Below are 21,192 nucleotides of genomic sequence, written 5' to 3' on the forward strand. Positions count from 1 at the left end.
CGAAAAATCATACGAATAATATTTTTCTCATTGTACACATCGGAATAAGTTATTTCTCTTATAACTCGTATATTTTATCGAGTAAATTTACGAAACACATTCTAGAAAGTTCGCTGTGGATTAATAGATAACCGAGTCTTAGATTAATTGTCACAATATAATGTCCTCTCCATTGGATATATATAAATTAAATTATAAATTGTAAATAATTATGTTTTGTAATTGTACATTATTATTAATAATTATAATTTTAATATTAATTATAATTATCTTTAACTAAAAGTTTTTACTTAACTTTTAATTAAATTTAATCACAAGTAATTACATAAATAATTAAACATTACAAATAAACAGTGGAACTCCAAAAATAAATCGAAAAGAAAAATAAATTACCAATGTGAACTGTCGCGGTTATTGATGTCTATAGTTAATATAATAATAAATCAATTTAGTTGTAAAATTTACAAACGTTTTAACTCTGAGTTTGAATCCTCTTCGGTTTAAATAAATAATTACGGAAAAACAAACATAATATGGTTCGAATTCTCTTTCATAATGGTTAAATTGAACATCCAAATTAAAGATAGTCAACGATACAAGGTCAAAAGATAAAATGTTGACTGTTATTATGGATTAAGAGTCCTGAGTTAAAAATAGCGAGGAAAAGTTCGAACGTTAAGAGTAAGATGAACTCAAAGTAGATCTTTTAATATATTAATATTATGTACCAATAACCGCAGCGGCTCACAATTTGTTTCCTTTTAAATAATTCGAATAATTTTAATATAAATAATATAATTCTAAAAGTAATTATAAACTATTTTCTTTTATCCATACAAGTCTGGAAATGAGTATATATCGATAGTATATCGCTATGAGTATCAATTGTAACTCATATAGAATTACGACATATACATTACGTAATAGAAATAATTCAACGATAAAATTGGACCGTGGCATTTCCGCTGACTAATCTTTCGAGAGCGTGGAAATTTTGCCAATTATCATAAGAACAAAAGAGATTATTGAAGAGGAATTTTCCACCTTCGGCACTTTACAAAATTCAAACAAAATTACATCGCAATTACACGTCCGTTCGAGATCATGCTAATGTGTTATTGGCAATGAGAGGCGGCTAATTTCTATAATCACATGGCAAATGACGTAAACATCGTTAACTTAAGGATATTACATCTTACATTATAAGAATATATATTACATCTCAAAATAAAAATATATACAAAAATTTTAGATTATTCTATTATTACATATGATTAATTATAGACATCAATAACAGCAGTTCATATTGACAATTTGTTTCTGTTTTGATTAATTTTTGGAGTTTTAATTATAATTTATTTATAATTTTAAATTATTTATATAATTACTTTTTAAAACTCAATTATGTCTAAAACGTTATTAGTATATCCGTGTAAAATTTGGACACAATTCTTTTATTAGTTTAAAAGTTTTTTAATTGTTTTGTTAGTCTTAATTCCGATGTAAATTGGCGTTTTGTAATTATTTGCAAAGTGAGAAGGTCATAGCATTACAAATTAAATCGAATTTTTTATATATACTAATAAAACTTCAATAAATTCATACACAAGTTTATTTGGATCTATCTATTTATGTAAAAGTTATTTACTTAAAATTGCAAAATACATATTTTGTCGCATAAAGCCATTATAAACTCCAAATTATTTGTTTTGTTTTTTTTTTATAGTTGGCCTCAGAGCGTATCTATGACAAAACTTTGTCAGTTAATTTCTAGCTAAGATTGATATTTTTTGCTGATACTTTTAGCTAATATTGTACAGCTAATATCGAAACGTCTTTAAGTGCTCTATCCTTGATCGATCCTAACGTTTAGCGTGATCCATGCCAATTACTTCCGATGTCGTCGTAAACGAGAGAAAGAAAGAAACAGAAAAAGAGAGAAAGAGAGAGATATTATCTCTTTGAGAAACGGTCCATTCGTCTTTTGAATCGATGCGGCGTTGCACTCACATCCTCCCGCATCGTCCCTCTTCTTCGAGAAGGAAGAGATAATGGTCGCACCGATCAAACGGAGCGAGCCCCTCCGGCAGGCAGTGAGCTTCCTCATTGGCTGTCACTAGGTACCCCCGTTGTTCCAATTTGTGACTTGTGGTTTGGAATACGAAGCACACGTTTCATATGAACCAGACGTATTCCTGAAGCGAGGAGCACGAGAACGTTTCTCGGCGTGTCTTTGCACGCACTCGGCACACGTGGAGGTACGTGTATCGCTTCCTCATACGGATCTCTACTAGGATCCTCACGAATCAAGCGTGATTCGCACATTATTTATTCGCGTCCGTTTTCATTATTCCATAACTCGAAAAGTAGTTTCTTAAACAAGGAGTTTCCTTTCTGTGATCGTGGAATCTTCACATAGTGAGAACCTATGGAAAGAAGGCCAATCATGTGTTCTATGTGCGATCCTTCGTCCGCAGCATCTGTCGCAAACTTGGATAATTTACGATCTTTAGCTTCATTACGTTATTTCGTGTCACACTGTTAACAGTGTTAATAAACCCATTGAGATCGTACGAGTCTAATTTGCTATGTGAACTTATATCCAATATGAAAACAATGAGTTGATTTAATAAAAAACTTATCCTTTAAGGTATATGTATCTTTATATTTGTACACTCAGGAAAAAAGATTTAAACCTAGTTTCATAACTCACGGTTAATTCTTAACCGAGGTTCAACAAATTTCTCATCTCTTTTTAATTCTAGAATTGAAAAGAGATAATGAATAAGTTGAACCTCGGTTAAGAATTAATTATAAGTCTGTTCCTTTTAGCTAAAGTTCTCGCACAATTCATCTTTTCTTTTTTTCTTTTCAACATAGAAAAAAAAAGAAGAAAGATGAAGTTCAGCTAAAAAGAACAGATCACATGAGTTGTGAAACTGGGTCTTAGTGTCTTCAGCAAAATTATTTTGGTGGAAATCTTTTTTAAAAGAAACCAAATATTTTGTTTAGATAACAAAAATTTAGTTATTTTTGCAATAATTTTTTTGTTTTGTATTTGTAAATAACAAAAATATTTGTTTATACCAACTAAACAATTTAATTCGCAAAATTTAACAATTTTATTCGATACTTTTTACTAAAAAATTGTTTCAATTTTCTAAAATTTTAATTCAAAGAATAAAACATTTTTCTAGTGTAATTTGTCCTTGATAAACGAGAAAGAAATTTACACTTGATTTTTGTAATTTTTCAGTTTTACGAATAATGAAAATAATGTTTTGTGCTTTCTGGCTTCGGGAAAAACGGTTTCCATGGGTTATTATAGTCTGCCTTTTATTATAGGTCTGCACTAGACTACACTAGAACTCTTTCTCGCTTTCGCCAAACATATATACCTATTCTACTTTAAATTCCAAAAGTGTATATTAGCTTAGTCATAGAAAAAACAGGCCTTATATATTCGTTGCGTATAACTCCTTCTCAATATGTAAGAAAGTCTTATTTTTTATCGGAATAGCGCAAACTTTCAGAACGAGGAATTAAGAGAAATATATGGGTGACTTGAATCGAACTTGAATTAGCTTAATCATTAATTATTAATTAAATTAAGTATTTAATTCAATTCATTAAGCAACGTCTACATTTTATTTTGTAATCATGTTTTGTTAATACGCGAATAGAATTATTAAATTATTTACTAGAATTATGAAATTTTTGTTTATTGTATCGAAAATAAGATTAAGAACAAGGAATTATATATTAAAGATTTTATTTTAAGCAATTCGAGTTAACTGCCGATTAAATTAATCGGAATTAAATTAATCGAAATCATCTCGTATAAAAAATTATTGCGTTTGGACATTTTTTATTGCATTTCTTCGCTCTATTCTGCTTAATTTCATATCTTCACACATATCAAATATCATTTTAAATTTGTCAGCAGTTTCTTAACTGATTCACGATAAATACAAGTATATTGACAATAAAGTTATGGATCTCATGTGCATAGACGAAAATATTTTTATGCATTCTGTTCAGTTTCGTTTTTCTTTAAATTCTTTTATTTTTGCTTATTTTAGTTCAAATAAATCGACGCAACTGTAAATTCAATGACTAGCGACAGAAAAGCATTCTCTCTGAGAGATGAATATATAATACATTTTAATCAGTCTTGCCTTCAGTTTACTCGTAAGAAAAATCTATATTTCTCTTTCATGATTGAAAAACAGAATACTTATTGTTGTAATCCCTACCAGTATTAATATCTTCAGAAATATCTCTTAGAATCGTAAGTTAATGTTATAATTTTTCCTTAAAATTATTACTTTAAATTATATTTCTTTACATAGATTTAGATAACAGAATAAAAGTGTCATCCATTTAACTTGCTTCATCAAAATTAATATTTATAACAAAATAATTCGAGCTTTCTTTTCTAATAAATAAGTTACATGAGTTTATCTTTTATATTTGTTCTTGGGAATTTTGTCTAGCTTTGAGAATTAATATTGAATCGAACTAGAGAACGTAAGATAAGTAAAAAAAAAAAGATAACATTACTTTCGTATCTATATGTAGTTTGTAACTGACACAGGAAAACTATCTCATTGCAGAAAAATATGATGCAATTTCTCGCGTGATGTGAAAGGATCGATTTGTTGTAAACACAAATATAACTGTTCTATATTATGATATTTGTGATGTCAGTACGATGTAAAATGATGAAATCAGTTGCGAAATGCAGATTGCGCAAACGTGATGAGAAAACATAGTTGTAGCATTGAATAAACGTAAGATATGTGGATTCTATCAGAAGAGTCCGCTGGGGGTCAATAGTTTACAAGGGCAATACAGATAATACATAAAGAGGAATTACGAAAGGATCTACTCTCTCTTTAGGCACTTTAGTAGGATATATACAATACATCATTTATATCCAGTATATATATCTACATGAAAAATCTTTATAAACCAAATATAATATATTAAGTTTCAATGGAAGAGTATATATCTAAATCCAGAGAAAAATTTAAATTTTAGTACATTATAATTATTAAAAGTTATTAATTGTACAATATGAGAAATATATAATAATTTAACATTGATAAAAGCGTATTTATGATCATTTCATGTTTTTTTTAATGACTTTTTAATCCAATCTATCTGTCTTAACTATCTTAATTACTACTGCTAAATTTAACATATTTTATTTGTGATAGATCGCAATGGAAACGTTTCACGATAAAGATAGCGAACATTGTGCTGAAACAATGTCTCGTCTTTCCACGGAGGAATCAAAATGTACGAAACCACGAAGCAAAGGTGAAACCAGGGGACAAACATCTACTGGTCTTACACACGAATGCGGTGTTTTCGGATGTATAGCTGCAGGCGACTGGCCATCACAAATTGATGTTGCTCAAGTTATTTGTTTAGGTAGATTCACTTTGTGTGTAATAGAAATTAACTGAAATAAAAAAGTGTATAAATGTATATACAATAAGAGAGAAAAAAATACGAATCAGAAGACGAAACAATTTTTTATTTTTACTCAATCAGGTTTAGTGGCGTTGCAACATAGAGGACAAGAAAGCGCTGGAATCGTTACAAGCGAGGGTATCTGCTCCAAGTCATTCCATGTTCATAAGGGTATGGGAATGATCAATAATATTTTCACCGACGAGATTATGAGAAAACTCAAAGGAAATCTTGGGGTTGGTCATACCAGATATAGTACAAGTGCAGCCAGTGAAGAAGTCAACTGTCAACCATTTGTGGTACACACTGCGCACGGGGCACTAGCAGTTGGACATAATGGAGAATTAGTCAATACGGAATCTCTTCGAAAAATGGTAATACGAAGGAAAAATTTACGTTAACAATCCTTGTCGATCAAATCTGAATTTCGTTTTAATCTCGTATGTATGTTCAGGTATTAGGTCGAGGCGTTGGTTTATCAACGCATTCGGACTCGGAGCTTATAACACAAGCACTCTGCTTGAATCCGCCGGAAGGTGAAGTCAATGGACCAGATTGGCCTGCACGTATCAAACACCTTATGCAATTGGCACCGTTGTCATACTCCTTAGTTATAATGCATAGGGACAAAATTTATGGCGTTAGAGATCCTTACGGAAATCGACCTCTTTGTTTAGGAAAAATTGTGCCAATTGGCAATTTAGGTGCATATTGAAATATTAATAGAAATGAATGTCTATTTTAATGATTCTCTAATACAAAATAATAACATGAATTGCAGCAAGTAACGAGTCCGATGACGATGACGATGAAGCAGAAGGCTGGGTAATTTCGTCGGAATCTTGCGGATTCTTAAGTATCGGCGCAAGATATGTTCGCGAAGTATTTCCTGGCGAAATTGTGGAGCTGACTAGAGAGGGTATTAAAACGATAGAGATAGTGGAAAGGCCAAATAAAAAACCACAAGCATTTTGTATCTTTGAGTACGTCTACTTCGCTAGGAGTGACAGCATTTTTGAAGGTACGTAAATAAGAATGAGAATATAGCGCGATAGAGAGATTGAGAGATATGTTTAATTATTCATTTGTAATATAGGTCAAATGGTATATTCCGTTCGTATGCAATGTGGACGAGTGCTAGCGATGGAATCTCCGGTTGAAGCAGATATTGTCAGTTCTGTACCAGAATCGGGAACTGCAGCGGCACACGGATACGCCAGACAAGTAAATGCAAAATCAGCAGCATAATTGCCGAGCAAATATAACGTGCAATTTATGTCTAAACAATACTTTTTTCTTTTTAATGTTACAGTCTAAAATACCTTTCGCTGAAGTGCTGTGCAAAAACAGATATGTAGGTAGAACATTTATTCAACCGAGCACGCGACTGAGGCAGCTCGGAGTAGCCAAAAAATTCGGAGCTTTGTCTGAAAATGTAAAAGGAAAGAGAATAGTTCTAGTTGATGACTCTATCGTGAGGGGTAATACAATCGGTCCGATTATTAAACTCTTAAGGGATGCAGGCGCTAAGGAGGTAAGTTTTCTTAATATCTTTTCTTTCTATTTATATTTATTAGTATATTCGTCATGTCACATTTACAGGTTCATATCAGAATAGCCTCGCCACCGCTGAAGTATCCGTGTTACATGGGCATCAACATTCCAACGAGAGAAGAACTTATCGCGAATAAGCTTGACAATACAAAATTGGCCAAACACGTGAGAGCAGACAGTTTAACGTACCTTTCAGTCGAGGGGCTTGTCGAGGCGGTCAGATATCGCATGGACAATCGCGAAAGTAATTACATCGGTCACTGTACTGCCTGCCTAACAGGAGAGTATCCAGATGAATTACCTGGTGACCTCGACTGGTAAAAAAAAAGAGAGAGAGAGAGAGACGCGTTATTTTTTTCTAAAATCAAACAAAACTCAGGTTTCTGAAAGAAAATAACGAATACGTAGCATTCTGCAATGTACGATTTAACAAAGTGTTATATTATCCCTTCGTTAATACACAGATGTGAATTCGCACCAACATTTTTTACAGCTATAAAATTAATCCTAAAATTAATATTTTAATGCTGTTACCTGCTTGTAAAAAAAGTTGAAGTCATCACTGCACTTTCATGCATAAATATCTATAGTATTCTTCAAATAGGAAATAAAATTATCCATTTTCAACACTGGATGAAAAATAAGTCTTGAGAAATTTGAAAACATAATACATCTTAGAGTTTTAATAAATTTTTTACTAATATGTTTTTCGATTAACGTCACTGAAGCAAAGTTCCTTGCCTTTTTTCTTCAAATTTTTAAAATTGAAAAAACATCAAATTAGCTGTATTATAAGCGGAGTTCTGAACCGCCAAAGTTGCACGATGCAGATTCGCATAAAGATCATTATGCTACATAAAGATCACGAAAGATGTATGTAAACGAAGAGTTATTATAGATATATTCGCGTATCTAGATATTACATAAAATATTAAACTGTAATGATCGAATTTTAATTATTAAGTTTGAATTTTTATAACAGATATATTATATAAAGTATGTAAAATAAGGATAAATAAGATTATTTTCTATTTTTTTATTAGGATATCTAATAGAAAATATCTGTACTTTTTGGATTCAATTCAGTATTTTATAACTACACTTCATATGAAAAACGTATGATTACATAAAAAAAAATTACAAGTAAAATGATATATGAAATGTTCTTTTTTATACTTTCTATGTTCAAAGTAAAAAAGTGTCAATAAATTATTTCTTATAATTATATATCTATACTAAATATATAATAAATATATAGTATATGTATACTAAATATATAATAAATATATGGTATATGTATACTAAATATACGATATATTTAAAATTGAATTGAAATTGTAAAATATGAGAACAAAATTGAAAAATAAAACATTTTTCTATTGTTAAATTAAACAAAGCGATGCAGCAAAAAATTAATATTTAATTTATATTCTTACATGTAAGTAAAATTATAATTGCTCCTTCCATACGATAGTTTAATATCCAAAACACTGATGTTACTGTGCCAGTTTTATGTTATTAATATACAATCCTCATATTAAGAACATTAATCTCTTTAAATATTAAATTTTTAATTAGAATTTTAAAACATCTTACTTTCTCATGTTTCTTCTGATTTTTCTTTGGTTTTTTGTACGATAGGGTTTTCCTCATCAGACTCTGAATCCAATGCAATACCTTTAGATGTTTTCTCTTCCCTAATTTTCTGTTTTTCCAAAAATATGCTTAATTCTTCTAGTTTCTCATCACGTACTTTATTCCAGAACTGCATGGCTAAAATAAATTGCTTTCATGTTAAATAAAATACACAAACTGAAGAAATTCATTCTATTACCTTCCTCTTGATACTTTGGAGGCACACCAGCTTGTGCTAACGTTTCTTCATTCGGAATACAACTCTCATGTTCAGCATCACCGAGGACTTCGACTCTTGGCTTTGTGAACACCCTCTGCATCTTAAGTAACTTTCTCGTTTTAGCAGAATACTTTAGAGTCGGCACTTTATCGAATACCTCATCGTCCACTTTTGGATTGTCATCTTTCTCAAAGAACATATAAGTGCCTACAGCATCTTCATAAGTACCCTCATAAAACTAAAAATACAAAACGATTAAAATTTATTTTTTAATTAATTTAAGTAGTTGAATTTAACTTGATGATGAGAACTGAGGGAACATGTAATAGAAATACTTTTATTTAAAATACAGTTTTTGCAATACAAGAGTATTTTATATTTTGTACTTCAGCAGAATAATATATCAAAATATTATATATTTTGTATTTAAAATCAAGAGATTGAAAAAATTATGTATCTTGTTATTTAAATAATGAAATTGTCAATCTTAGTGTTCAAAATATAAAATACTTTTACCATATATGCTCCTATGAAATACAAAATATTTTCATGTGCTCTATTAAAATATAAAATACAAAATATAATTGTCTTACAAATACTCTTTCTCAAATATAAGTATTTTAAAATAAATAATAAAACACAGGTAAAAATAACAAGCACCTAATATAGATAAATAATTTAAAATAATTTCTTATTACATAAATTAATAACAGAATGTTTCAACTTTACTTAGTCATCTCCAGTTGCTACTAATAAAAGTATTTCAAATACATGCCAAGCCCAGTTGGCCATAATGTAAAAATTATATTTTTCTAGCTATAATTAATGTTTTTTATGGTAACTTTTAAAGTTATCATGACAAAACCATCAGTTTATGCTTATTTCCACCAATGTGGATTGACTTTAATCTCGGTTCAACTTACTCTTTGCTTTTTTTCTAATCTTTAGAACTAGAAAAAGAAGAAGAGTAAGTTAAACCGAGATTAAAGTTAATCTACATTGATGGAAATGGGCATTAATGATTAATAATAGAGAATAAAATTATTGAGTGAGGTTTAGACCTAACCTCATTTGACGATAATTTTGTTTTTCTAGCTATTTGTTACAGTCTATGAAAGAAGTAATGAGGATTGTTTAGCAACTAACTATTGATTAGTGAATTGACTCTCAGCTGCTTTTCTTCTCATCTTACATTACAATTCCTTATATTCCATATTAACTAAATATAAGTTCTTAATCAAACAAGTATCCTGATTTTCCTTTCGGAGAAAACATAACAATTGGCGTCTTTATATTACAATTCCTTGTATTCCATGTTAACTAAATATAAGCTCTTAATCATACAAGAGTCGTTTTTTTTTTTTTTCGAAGAAAACTGTCTCGAAGATAATACTATTATTAATTACTATTATTAAACTAATGATTTTGTCTAAACTAGATAAAACTAAATCTAAAAAGGAAATAAACATGAGTTTATTCGGGATTCGTTTATAACAATATTAGTGTGCATTTAGCATGTAATTAACATTACATATACTACAGAATTTTAGAAACAAAAGTGCGCTTTTATTGATAAAAGCACATTCTAAAAACAAGCTATAAAGTTTAAATATGATTTATACTTCGTTTTTCACTTATTAAATTCTACAAATAGTAAAATACAGCATACCCGTCCATTAATTTCCATTATAGGATGTTCAGTATCTATTCCAATCATATCCAATTGAAGATCTTTATTATCGAACATTTCGTTACCAGTAAGTCCCTCAAATTCTACATATACGAGCATTTCTTCTTCATTTTCAGATAACTCACCATCCGACTCCATTTTTCTTATGAATTGTTATGAATTATTATTTGTTATTATTTAAATTCAACAGAGAAATATGTTTCAGGCAATGACATCTAACATATCTAGATTGCATTCCACTTGAAATTTAAAGCTTAAAGGTACATTTTCACGAGCTGGTCTAATTGGTCGTTTCAGCATAGTACTCTAATCTAACGTGTACATACATAAATACACGTTGTAATCAATTATACCAAAAATAATTATTAAAAATGATTGGGTGTGCAGCCCCCTCCCCATTTTGTAATAATTCAGTAGTCAAGGGCTATGTAATGAATACATTTCCTCGAAATAGTAAACGTGCTCTATGGACCAAAAATGTCAGAAATATGTTGGGGGAATGGCGTGAAAAATTGGACGCCTGCGAAAAATTCTTATCTCTGCGAGATGAAGCAATATTTATTACGTATAAATTTATTATTAAAAAAATTAATATTTGACGTTTAAAATAAGCGTCGACATGAAAAGGCTCCTTTAAACATGGCATACGTGGTATTTTGTCCAGTATTATAACCCGCGCTGATTCGTGGATGTCAAACGTAAACGTAGCGACGACGATGACGTGTTCGTCACGTACCACGTGTATGGCATACATTTGACACGTCGCCTGCTACTCTGCGTTGTACCACCAGCCTGCGTTCGAATCGCCCGACGAGTGGTACGTTAATATACATTTTGATGCCACGTTGCTGTCGATTTTCGCACAAAGAGGTGGTCAGAAGAAGAGAGAAGCAAACGACGAATTGTCTTCCGAGTATCCCGTTCATGCGTCTCAACTTGTAAACAATCTGTATTTTATGAAAGCACTGTTTCTACAACGCAAGCACCGTTGAAGTATTTCGAGCGTGAGTGAAGTTTTTGAACGAATCTCTTAGTATCCTCTTGGATTGTCGATAAGAATAGTTTGACCATGGTGAGTATAATTAATTTGAATAATAATGTTTGAATTTATAAACGAAGACTGACGCGTGTTCTTATTTCTTGGAAAAAGCCTGCTGCACCTAGTGCTACTTCCGTGGGATCTGTTGGACGATCACCCAGCAAAGCCATAGCGCCAAGAACAGGTGGTAGTGGTACAGTAAAACAGAGAAAAACCACTGTAACTTCCTCCGCCAGGAACAGGAATACCGGTACAAGCTCCGGTGGCATGTGGAGGTTCTACACCGATGACTCTCCTGGCATCAAAGTGTAAGTATAGATCAGCTGATTAAGAGCCAACGTAAATCAACGTAATGCTATTGATACTTTGATTGGTCAGTTAGTAAAATTTGTTTTAAATTAGTAAATTAAACGCTTCAAAGTATCTATCTGTTATAATATCATTTGCTATAACACTGATAATTTAATTCTCTATTGCAACATTAATTTGCCTTTACATGATACGTCTTAATAGTGTTTTAATAAATATTGAAATTGTTTTGTTGCAGGGGACCTGTGCCAGTGCTAGTAATGTCCCTTTTATTCATTGCGTCTGTATTCATGCTTCATATCTGGGGCAAGTACACTAGAAATTAGATATAAGTGTAATATGTTAAGATTGGCCTGGGAGAGAGATATGAAGCACTGAGCGATGCAAATTTCAGCATCGTGCAATCATATATTGGCGCCTCGAACAGGTTAATACGTGATTTTTAATATGTATGATACATTATGGATAATATATCATTAAAAGGAAACACTCACAAAACACATGACACGGTGGACATCGTTACAAAATACATTCATATTTTTTATGCGTCGATAGAGAAGGATCCGTTTTTTTAAAACGATTTATCGATTACATATATTGTGAGAAAACTCGAGAGGAATTATTTAGTTTGTGTTTGTAATATTATGAAACATTATTAATATTGAAACATTAGTAATATTGAAATAAATGTAACTTATTTTTACCCTGATTTATGGTTGATATTGTACAAGTCAATTTATGTAAGTGTAAATAAACCGTGAAGTATGGGTTCCCGAAGCCGGCTACTATTTATTATATACTTCTTTACACTTGTAACTTTTGACAATCTTATAAAATAGAGGATTTTGGGAGTAGGATCGAATTTAGGATCCGTCGATTGCGAATAAATCGCTTTCATACTGAGCCACGTATTAACTTTGCAAGTACAGTTTATTTACATTCTTATACTTATCTTATCCTATGAAAATATTTATTTCAGTCAAAGAGAGCTTAATTTATATTTGTTTTAAAGAATGTGTTAGGAAGTTTTTAAATTAGAAGAATCAAATTTAGATTGATTAGATTTAATCTTCTCTTAAGTTTTTGTGAAATCTTATACTTTACATTTAAAAATAAAAAAATCTAAATTATCACATAAGTAATCCACGTTGCAAAATAATTTTTAGTAAATTTATAATAATTTACATGTAGTAGAATTATAGGCTGCTGTTAATAGACACATATTACACAATGTAGATGCATACATGAAATAAAAAGAACATAATATATTTATAATAATTTATAATAATGTGTTAAAAACGTGTATTTCAAGTATTATTATAATAGTAAGACGTAAGTTTTTTATTGTAACCATATGGTTGAGTTTATTTAAAGATTTTCTTTGCAAGCATGTATCTGCAAGCATGCGATGAAGATGTTCTTGCGTTCGCGGCGTTGCAAGGGTTTCTGCATATTTCCGTTCCCGAGCGTTTTCTGCGAGGCGCCGGCGCATCCAATATTGATTCTTTCGATTCACTGAATTACACGCAACACTTTCGAATTGGTCAAGAACGAGGTAATCGCAATAAATAAAATGTATACAAAATGTGTATCATTAGAAATAAAGGTCAAGAAAAGAATAACATAGAAGATATGAAAAAATAGAAATAAGAATAATGGAGAAAAAATAAGGGAGAGGAAAGAGAAAAATTTCTCTTTCCTCTCCCTTATTTTTCCTTCACTACTCTTATCTTTATTTTAGAGAGATAAAACTGATTAGAGAGATAAAAATGACTGAAAAACAAAAAAAAAATATATATATATATAATATTATTAAAAAAATAGATGCGTGCAATTAATATGGAATAATTAATATGGAATAATTATAGAATCTAAGATATGGGGAACAAAAAAAAGGAAACAGAGAATTAGGAAAGGGAGTGGACTACGAGATAAAAAGAATCGTAAAAACGAGCGAAGAAATGTTAGAGAAATATATTATATATAGGATTCGAGAAAAAAACCAAGATCGATAGCAAAGTTTTTTTAGGACACTCTTCGACGTTCTAAGATTTTCATTTACCTATAATATCAAGAAATCTGTGTGAAAAATAATTATATATACAGATCTTGTGATTTCATAAGTAATTGTAAAAAATCTTAGAGAAAGAAACTGAAAAATTTAGAAAAATACGTGAGCGCGTATAAAATTTAATTCATTCAAACGATTAAAGAGCACGATCCGTCCTTTCAAAATCGACGCACGGAGGGGAATTGAGATACGCCGAATCGCGGTCCGTCTGACGTAGATCAGTAGATGCCCCTGAAAATGAACACTGGGGACGGGTGAGACCCGCTCATCGCTGTGGTCTCTCAGACCGTCGGAGAGGCGCGCTCCAGAGGCGTGCGCGTTGGAGGCGTCAGGAGGAACGCACATCGTCGCGTCGGCGTCGGGAGGAAGGGAGCGGAGCGGCATGAGGGTGCTGTGCCATCGCGGAGGTGATTCTCGTTCGTTCTCCGGCTACCCGACGGGACGCGGGACGGGAGGCGGCGAGGGGGCGGACACGCGCATCTCGATTCTCGCGCTCCTCCACCGTTGATGGGCCGCGCGAGGGCTCGCGAGCGTCGCCGACCCGCGGCGGACTCACATCACACACGTGATACCGTCGTGCGGAAGTGCGCGCCTCGTTTTAGTCACGGCGACATCGGACTTCTTCTTCTTCTTGCCTGCCCAGCGAAACGGCGTCGGGGCGGGACGCACACAGTACACGTTGGAAAACCACCGCGAGAAATGCAGTTCTCCACGGGAGAGGTAATTTCTTTTCTCTCTCTCCTCTCCCTCTCTTTCTTTCTCTTTCTCTCTTCCTCTCGCCGCTTTGGAAAAATTGGGAGATCCGCAGCATCGATAACGTTGTCATTCCGCAAGACACACAAAGTGTATGACAGCGTTATTTATATATTTAAAGACGTTCAACAACGTTTTACTCAACATCTCGCTCGATAATGGATAGAATCATGCACGCTAGATTATTTTGCAGAAAGAGAGAGGGAGGGAGCTTCGAAGGTAATTCTAAATTCATAAGCTGCACGCGCTGGAACGTTCTCAAATTATTCAAAATATTACTGCCAAGAATGTGCACGGTGTTCCTTATGTCATAAATTTCTTAGCGAATTTCCCTGGAAATGGCTCTATGTCATAGTTACGGACACATCCTCGATGCACCGCGTTTTCCGCATTGCGGAAATCGTAATATAACTACATACGTCGACATATATGAGCAGTTTGTTTATCTAGACCATATAACTTGTTAATGTGCCAGGACATAAAATCGACCGCCTTTTTTTTCGTACCAATACTGATTTTTTTTAAGATAACAATTAGAAATTACACGAATTTTTATAATTTAGAAAATTAAAGCCGCATTTTAATTCATATTAAATAGTAGCTGCTTTTTTTTCCTTAATTTTTAATTTAATCCAAATTGATGATTCTTAATTCTTGTACATATTATTAGATATAAATGTATTCGTAAGAAGGATAATTAAATTAATTTTGAATTCACGTGAATAGATTTAATTACCTGCTATCTTAAAGATTTTGCAAATTTTCTTTTCTTTTAAGAGTAATTGTATCATTTAATATTATATATATAATATAGTATCATTAATATTTTTCGTTTAATACTCGAATTATATAATTAAAAATTCTCTTAATTTAATTTGTTTGGCATTTTCTTCTGTCGAATACTGATTGTTGATTTCGAAAGAACGATTCTCACAATTAGATATATATAGAAAAACTCTAAGTATTCCATACTGTACAGACTTCCAAGAGACGTCCTAAAGACGTCTGGAGAACGTTTCCTACGAACGCGTTTCCAAGATATTTCTCGGCTGTACGTATATTAAAAAAAAAAGTGTTCAATTTTAAATTAAAATTGAAGGACTAAATAATGATCCTTTGATATATCGACGCGGATAAAATCGCGTTTCAGAACCCGAGGTAATTTGTCCGGAGATCGGAGACGATTAACGTTGAGGACATGGCGGTCGACATTTTGGACGAGGATCATCTCGCCGTGAGCGCGATTGTAACCGTCGGTATGCAGCTGATCTTCTTTACGATCGCGGCCACTTTCCAGATGGACAAGCTGACGGACTTCGCCGGTGGCACCAACTTCATCATCCTCGCTCTCCTCACTTTCTTTCTCGGTCAAGTGGGCAAGGTACTGTCTGACACGTTATCGTGCATCTCTGGTGCACGTGTGACGCACGTAGGGAGAATTTTATATTTGACGGATAAAGCCTGAATATTAACTCTTAAACCTTAGACTTTTGTATCATTCATGTCCTGCACATTGCTTTTCTTTGAAATACTAGGAGCATCATTTAGTTATAACATTTATATATATATATATATATATATATATATACAATTTTTTTTTATTTACAACCCTTACTCTCTAAATTCTTTGAAGCGGAATCTCGCTAAAGACTACATTGAGACAATCTCGAAAAGGAATAGCAAGAGCTCAATTTTCAGTCTTGAAGAATGAGATTTCATTTTTCAACCAGCAAACACAAAGTTGCATGTAACGTACTTGTTAATTAATTGTAATTTCCTACTTAACAATATGACACCTGTGTGTTATTACAGTTATATTGTGAGTGAGAAATGACAACTAATGAACGTTACATGCAATTTTATAGTGTGACATCTCACTCTAAAAGTTTTAGAGAGTACACAAGTACTTTCTAAAGATATTAAACCATATGTAAGAATTACTTTTTATGTATTTATAAAAGAGATGAAAATTAATCCGGGACATATACGATCCAATTGTATGTAGTGTAGAAGGCTAGAAAATGATCACTAAAGATTAAAGTACATTACAAATTTATCGGGAAAGAACCTACTAAGATAGATTTATAAAAGTTTTAATAGACTCGAAAATAAATAGAGAAATCACAAATTAGATGAAGATATTTTTTCGTCTATTATCAATTCCTTTTAATGATTATTAATGCAACTAATTATTATTATTACTTGATTATATAAGTTTTATTAAAATCACTTAATTTTTATCGTAACTGTAAATAATCTTCGGTAATAATTGCACTTGCGGACCAAATTTGCAAATCGTTATTTTAGATTGATTTTCTCTCTCGAAGTTCGAATGCACCTCGAGATTCACGCAACATATTGCCTCTGTATTTTATCATCGACAATTTTATCCTCAATGAAACCGTTGCTATAAATAAAACGGCAAGATATAATTAATACCTATTAACGGATGATTTGTGCCTGTCTATAAACTTTTTTCTATGACGCTTATTTTATATTTTAGTCGTTACAAGCATCGGTGGAAATAACTACGTGCCTTTCTTCCCCATGTAGACGTACGACAGTCGGCAGATGATGGTGACCATATTCGTATGCCTGTGGGGCGTGCGGCTCTCCGGGTATCTCCTATACAGAATCGTCAAAATAGGCCGTGATAAGAGATTCGACGATCGTCGCAGTAACGTGATCCGCTTCGCCGTGTTCTGGACATTTCAGGTAAAGTAGAGAATGCGATGTTTCCCGTTTAATATTCCTAGCAAGAATGTGATATATCGAAGAGATTTGTCGATTCGCAGGCTGTGTGGGTGTACGTCGTCAGTCTGCCTGTGATAATAATCAATTCTCCACGACATAAAATACCGCCCGCGCCAAAGACGATGACGACGCTTGACAGCGCCGGCACGGGTCTCTTCTTGGTTGGTTTGCTAGCTGAAACCTACGCCGATCTGCAAAAGTTCACCTTTAAGCAAGATCCGGTGAACAATGGGAAGTGGTGTAACGACGGTGAGACTACTCTTTGATTTTCTAGTAAACACTAATTAACAGCAACACATACTCTTTAACTTTTAGATCTCATTCTAAGAGTGAAATTTCACTCTTGAATATAGATCCTTTTCAAGACAGGCTCAATTTTCACTCTTCAGAGTTTCAGAAATTCTACTTCAAAGAATTTAGAGAGTAACATCAATGTTATAATTTTACTCAACAATGTAAATGCGATATAACACGGTTATGGTACATAACAGTTACATTCTCGAGTGTGAAATTATAACATTGATGTTATGTTACTTTTAGTCGGTGAGTTACACGGCTAAAATTTGCGGAATTCTATTAAATTTTTTATACTACTAATAAAATTTTACAGAAAAGCATCGTCTGTAAGATCTCATCAATAAGACAAGTGTTATAAAAACGTTCGTCAATCTGATTCTCATAAATAAATATGTATATATAATTAGGAGTTATACATGTTGCTATTTATTTAAAAATTTATTTCATTTTTCGATTGCAATGAAATAAATTTGCATTTACAAGTCAACATTTTTAGGACTTTGGAGGCTCTCCCGGCACCCAAATTATTTCGGCGAGATTGTCGTCTGGTGGGGGATATTTGTAATATCTCTAAATGTCATCGAAGGAGCAGAATGGGTTGTTATCGCATCCCCGATCTTCACGACGCTTATTATTCTATTTCTATCGGGGATGCCATTATTAGAAAAAGCATCGGATGAAAGATACAGGGAGTAAGTATCGCAGAAGTACATTGAGAATTTTCACAAATCTAAAGAAAAAATATTCAAAGATTTAAATATAAAATTTAGAAAATATGTCTTATATATTTAAAGTAAGTGTACAACTTCATTCTCGACCCCTACATTTAGTTTATAGCCTACATTTAGACTATAGCATTTGTTCAAATTTAAATATTTTTCGCGTATATATATATATTATATAGAGTCGTTTTAAAACACCAGTGTCGAAGACCAGTCGAGATACTGTTAATAGATTGTATTTGAATTGGAGGTGACTATATATGGGGCATTTTTCACTTTCTAAGTGAAAAGTTGACATAAAAAGGCCAAGAATTAAGTTGCATACCTAAATTAACTTATTACAGAAAACTGGAGTCTCAACTCTTAGTTGAAGTAAATGGAAGAGTATAATAATTTAAAGTCAGATTTTTTTTTTTTTTTAAAAAGTTATTTAAATTTTTGTTTTACAGTTCGTGAGAAAACAATATTAATAGATAAGCTGATTTGTTTTTATTGTAAATTCGTATGAATTTCGATTTACTTATGTTCTGCAAATGTTTTCAGTAACGCGGAGTATCGCTACTACAAGCGATCGACGTCACCGTTGATACCGATACCGCCGGCTATCTACGTTGAGGTGCCACATTTCCTTAAGTTTATATTGTGCTGCGAATTTCCACTCTACGATTCCCTGGATGTGAAGCCGAGATCGGCCGTCACCGAATCAACGTCTATCAGCCTCGCAGCATCCACGTAGCTGTAACCACACGCCGGACGTCCGAATTCTGAGTCCGGCGTGCAGTCGACAGCAACAGCTTCAACCAGTACAGCCCTCTGAGCGCTACTTTATCTTTCTCTGTGGCATCGAGAACCCCGTCTACCTACTGACAAAAATATAAACTCGACAGCCGAACCGTAAATCCCAGTCCAACAACACTCTATCAAGCGCGATATCGGCACGATCTCGAGAAGTTAGACTGTACTTGGTCATGCACATCAATTTCGGTATGTGGGAACCGAGAAGGGATCCCTTTTCAAAATGGAAAGGCTTATAAAAGATGAAGTATTATTATTTTTGTAACTAAAAGCCCTTCCCGGCGTTAGGCATAAATGTTACTAGTGACTTTTCGTATAGAATCGAATGATGAGATGAACAAAGAAAATTATTTTTGTAGCGATATTATATGGGTACCAATGTAAAAGTAGCTTAACGACCAATTCGAGCATTGTTTCTGTACGACAAGTCGACGGTAATCAACGACTCGATTAGCGGCTTTATTTATGTACGTACTTAAACTCTTATTTTAGATACAAGAAAATTAGATAAAAGAAGAGAGATTGGAAATAATATATAATTTGTATGTTCCAAATAATATCCAGGCTTAAAAAGAAAATCTCTTAAAAAGCGTCACTATATTCAATTAGTCAATCGCTACTTTAAATGAATAATATTATATGTTGTTTCAAGAGAGTAGTTCTCGGAAATAAATTAGGCAGGCGGTTTATCGCGCTCGCTATCAACTAACAAAAAAGTATGTGTCTTAAATATCGCAGAAACGAAATTTAAAACGAGATTTTAATGTAATATAAGTAAGAAAATGTAGCCCATTTTTGAAACTAATAGTAACTTTGAAAATTGATGATCCATAATGGTTGACGATTGATACTGTCGATTCGTTAAAGGTAAAGTAATTAGCAGAAACGCATATCGAGGAAAAACGGAACATGTGTGTTTCAATTTTCGTAACTCGGCAGCGAATAAGCAATATTTATCGCCAGAGGTGTCAAACAAACGTAATAAAACAGTCAAGTTTACATTTCAACTATCACAATCGCTATTCATTTTGTTAGTATATTCATATAGGATGCTTATAAAGAAATTTTAGATGCAATGCGAACGTGGTACATGCGTCCACGTATCCCGATTGCAATCCCGAGGCTTTCGATCGAATTATTGAGTCATAGCAATATTAAACATATCTCCGTGCCGATAGAACGTCCCCAGAATACGAAATAAAAACAAATTCCGAAGGAAATTTATAAAACATATGTAGCGATAATTCAAATTAATGACGCGCATGAAACGAATTCCTCGTGAATAAATAATTCAAATATTACTTCTCAATACTTCACTATTACGTATGTCTTCGAAGTTTAGATAATAAATAATTACTGATCCTAAGTTGTGGAATTATTGGTTAACTACCTTTCCCTCTTGATTATATCATATGATCTCATAAAAAAATGCATATTACAATATCTTTTAAATAAGATTTGAAGAGATTCGAAGAATAAATCGCAATAAATGTCGAGAGATTACGTAAAGTTCGCTTCATATTTATAAACACATTTTATTTGTTCGTATGTATATCATTAATAAATGGTGATATAATAATGACAATGAAATGTATGTACGCCGAGCATAAAACGAGCAGTCATATTATAATAATTATTAATATATTCTTCTTATAATAATCTTACTGTATTGAGTGGGCCTACCTACGGTGCTTGCAACGTTATGGTCTCTCTTGTCCAAATGTTTCTTCCATTCTCTAATTTATATTATTTACTCTCACGTAATAATTCATAATAATATGTAACCACAGGTGAAAACATATGCGCCGTCCTAAGTATAAACAGCATCATCCACTAATCTTTTTTTTCCATTTTTCCTTTACGTGATTATAT

At 32.5% G+C, this 21,192-nt stretch overlaps 4 protein-coding genes across 6 annotated transcripts; 3 read left to right on the plus strand and 1 right to left on the minus strand.

Annotated features, from left to right (window-relative positions):
- The first annotated feature begins 2,178 nt into the window (after nt 1–2,178).
- Nucleotides 2,179–7,956, plus strand: LOC108750579 (amidophosphoribosyltransferase-like). 2 transcript variants are annotated; one of them, XM_018490109.1, is made up of 8 exons: nt 2,179–2,255; nt 5,221–5,439; nt 5,563–5,855; nt 5,936–6,185; nt 6,263–6,502; nt 6,578–6,705; nt 6,794–7,015; nt 7,084–7,956. In XM_018490109.1, the coding sequence occupies exons 2-8, from the start codon at nt 5,229–5,231 to the stop codon at nt 7,354–7,356; spliced, it is 1,617 nt and encodes a 538-aa protein (XP_018345611.1). In that variant the 5' UTR covers nt 2,179–2,255; nt 5,221–5,228; the 3' UTR covers nt 7,357–7,956. The 2 variants fall into 2 exon arrangements, with proteins under 2 accessions (XP_018345611.1, XP_018345612.1); XM_018490110.1 differs by having other exon boundaries at nt 2,184–2,258; nt 5,223–5,439.
- A 675-nt stretch (nt 7,957–8,631) lies between these two features.
- Nucleotides 8,632–10,779, minus strand: LOC108750528 (general transcription factor 3C polypeptide 6). Its single transcript, XM_018490012.1, has 3 exons — nt 10,560–10,779; nt 8,870–9,128; nt 8,632–8,808 (listed from the first exon to the last, which is right to left on the minus strand). The coding sequence occupies exons 1-3, from the start codon at nt 10,716–10,718 to the stop codon at nt 8,636–8,638; spliced, it is 591 nt and encodes a 196-aa protein (XP_018345514.1). The 5' UTR covers nt 10,719–10,779; the 3' UTR covers nt 8,632–8,635.
- Nucleotides 10,780–11,343: 564 nt separating this feature from the next.
- LOC108750498 (protein transport protein Sec61 subunit beta) lies at nt 11,344–12,835 on the plus strand. Its single transcript, XM_018489970.1, has 3 exons — nt 11,344–11,652; nt 11,731–11,927; nt 12,167–12,835. The coding sequence occupies exons 1-3, from the start codon at nt 11,650–11,652 to the stop codon at nt 12,252–12,254; spliced, it is 288 nt and encodes a 95-aa protein (XP_018345472.1). The 5' UTR covers nt 11,344–11,649; the 3' UTR covers nt 12,255–12,835.
- A 1,440-nt stretch (nt 12,836–14,275) lies between these two features.
- On the plus strand, nt 14,276–21,186 carry LOC108750648. 2 transcript variants are annotated; one of them, XM_018490250.1, is made up of 6 exons: nt 14,276–14,719; nt 15,903–16,133; nt 17,306–17,467; nt 17,548–17,755; nt 18,300–18,495; nt 19,069–21,186. In XM_018490250.1, the coding sequence occupies exons 2-6, from the start codon at nt 15,951–15,953 to the stop codon at nt 19,259–19,261; spliced, it is 942 nt and encodes a 313-aa protein (XP_018345752.1). In that variant the 5' UTR covers nt 14,276–14,719; nt 15,903–15,950; the 3' UTR covers nt 19,262–21,186. The 2 variants fall into 2 exon arrangements, with proteins under 2 accessions (XP_018345752.1, XP_018345753.1); XM_018490251.1 differs by lacking the exon at nt 14,276–14,719 and adding an exon at nt 15,780–15,803.
- Nucleotides 21,187–21,192: the final 6 nt, after the last annotated feature.

This window comes from Trachymyrmex septentrionalis, unplaced genomic scaffold (genome assembly GCF_001594115.1).
Source record: "Trachymyrmex septentrionalis isolate Tsep2-gDNA-1 unplaced genomic scaffold, Tsep1.0 scaffold37, whole genome shotgun sequence".
Lineage (NCBI taxonomy): Eukaryota > Metazoa > Arthropoda > Insecta > Hymenoptera > Formicidae > Trachymyrmex > Trachymyrmex septentrionalis.

What these genes read in the sequence shown, in the direction of transcription:
- LOC108750579 (XM_018490109.1), top strand. Translation starts at nt 5,229, where the DNA reads ATGGAAACGTTTCACGATAAAGATAGCGAACATTGTGCTGAAACAATG. An exon ending in CGGAATCTCTTCGAAAAATG is followed by an intron (nt 5,856 to 5,935) that starts GTAATACGAAGG and finishes ATGTATGTTCAG; the next exon opens with GTATTAGGTCGAGGCGTTGG. An exon ending in GGGATGCAGGCGCTAAGGAG is followed by an intron (nt 7,016 to 7,083) that starts GTAAGTTTTCTT and finishes TCACATTTACAG; the next exon opens with GTTCATATCAGAATAGCCTC.
- LOC108750528 (XM_018490012.1), bottom strand. Translation starts at nt 10,718, where the DNA reads ATGGAGTCGGATGGTGAGTTATCTGAAAATGAAGAAGAAATGCTCGTA. An exon ending in TAATGGAAATTAATGGACGG is followed by an intron (nt 9,129 to 10,559) that starts GTATGCTGTATT and finishes TTGTATTTTTAG; the next exon opens with TTTTATGAGGGTACTTATGA. An exon ending in TCCAAAGTATCAAGAGGAAG is followed by an intron (nt 8,809 to 8,869) that starts GTAATAGAATGA and finishes AATTTATTTTAG; the next exon opens with CCATGCAGTTCTGGAATAAA.
- LOC108750498 (XM_018489970.1), top strand. An exon ending in GACTCTCCTGGCATCAAAGT is followed by an intron (nt 11,928 to 12,166) that starts GTAAGTATAGAT and finishes GTTTTGTTGCAG; the next exon opens with GGGACCTGTGCCAGTGCTAG.
- LOC108750648 (XM_018490250.1), top strand. Translation starts at nt 15,951, where the DNA reads ATGGCGGTCGACATTTTGGACGAGGATCATCTCGCCGTGAGCGCGATT. An exon ending in CCGTGTTCTGGACATTTCAG is followed by an intron (nt 17,468 to 17,547) that starts GTAAAGTAGAGA and finishes GTCGATTCGCAG; the next exon opens with GCTGTGTGGGTGTACGTCGT. An exon ending in TCGGATGAAAGATACAGGGA is followed by an intron (nt 18,496 to 19,068) that starts GTAAGTATCGCA and finishes AAATGTTTTCAG; the next exon opens with TAACGCGGAGTATCGCTACT.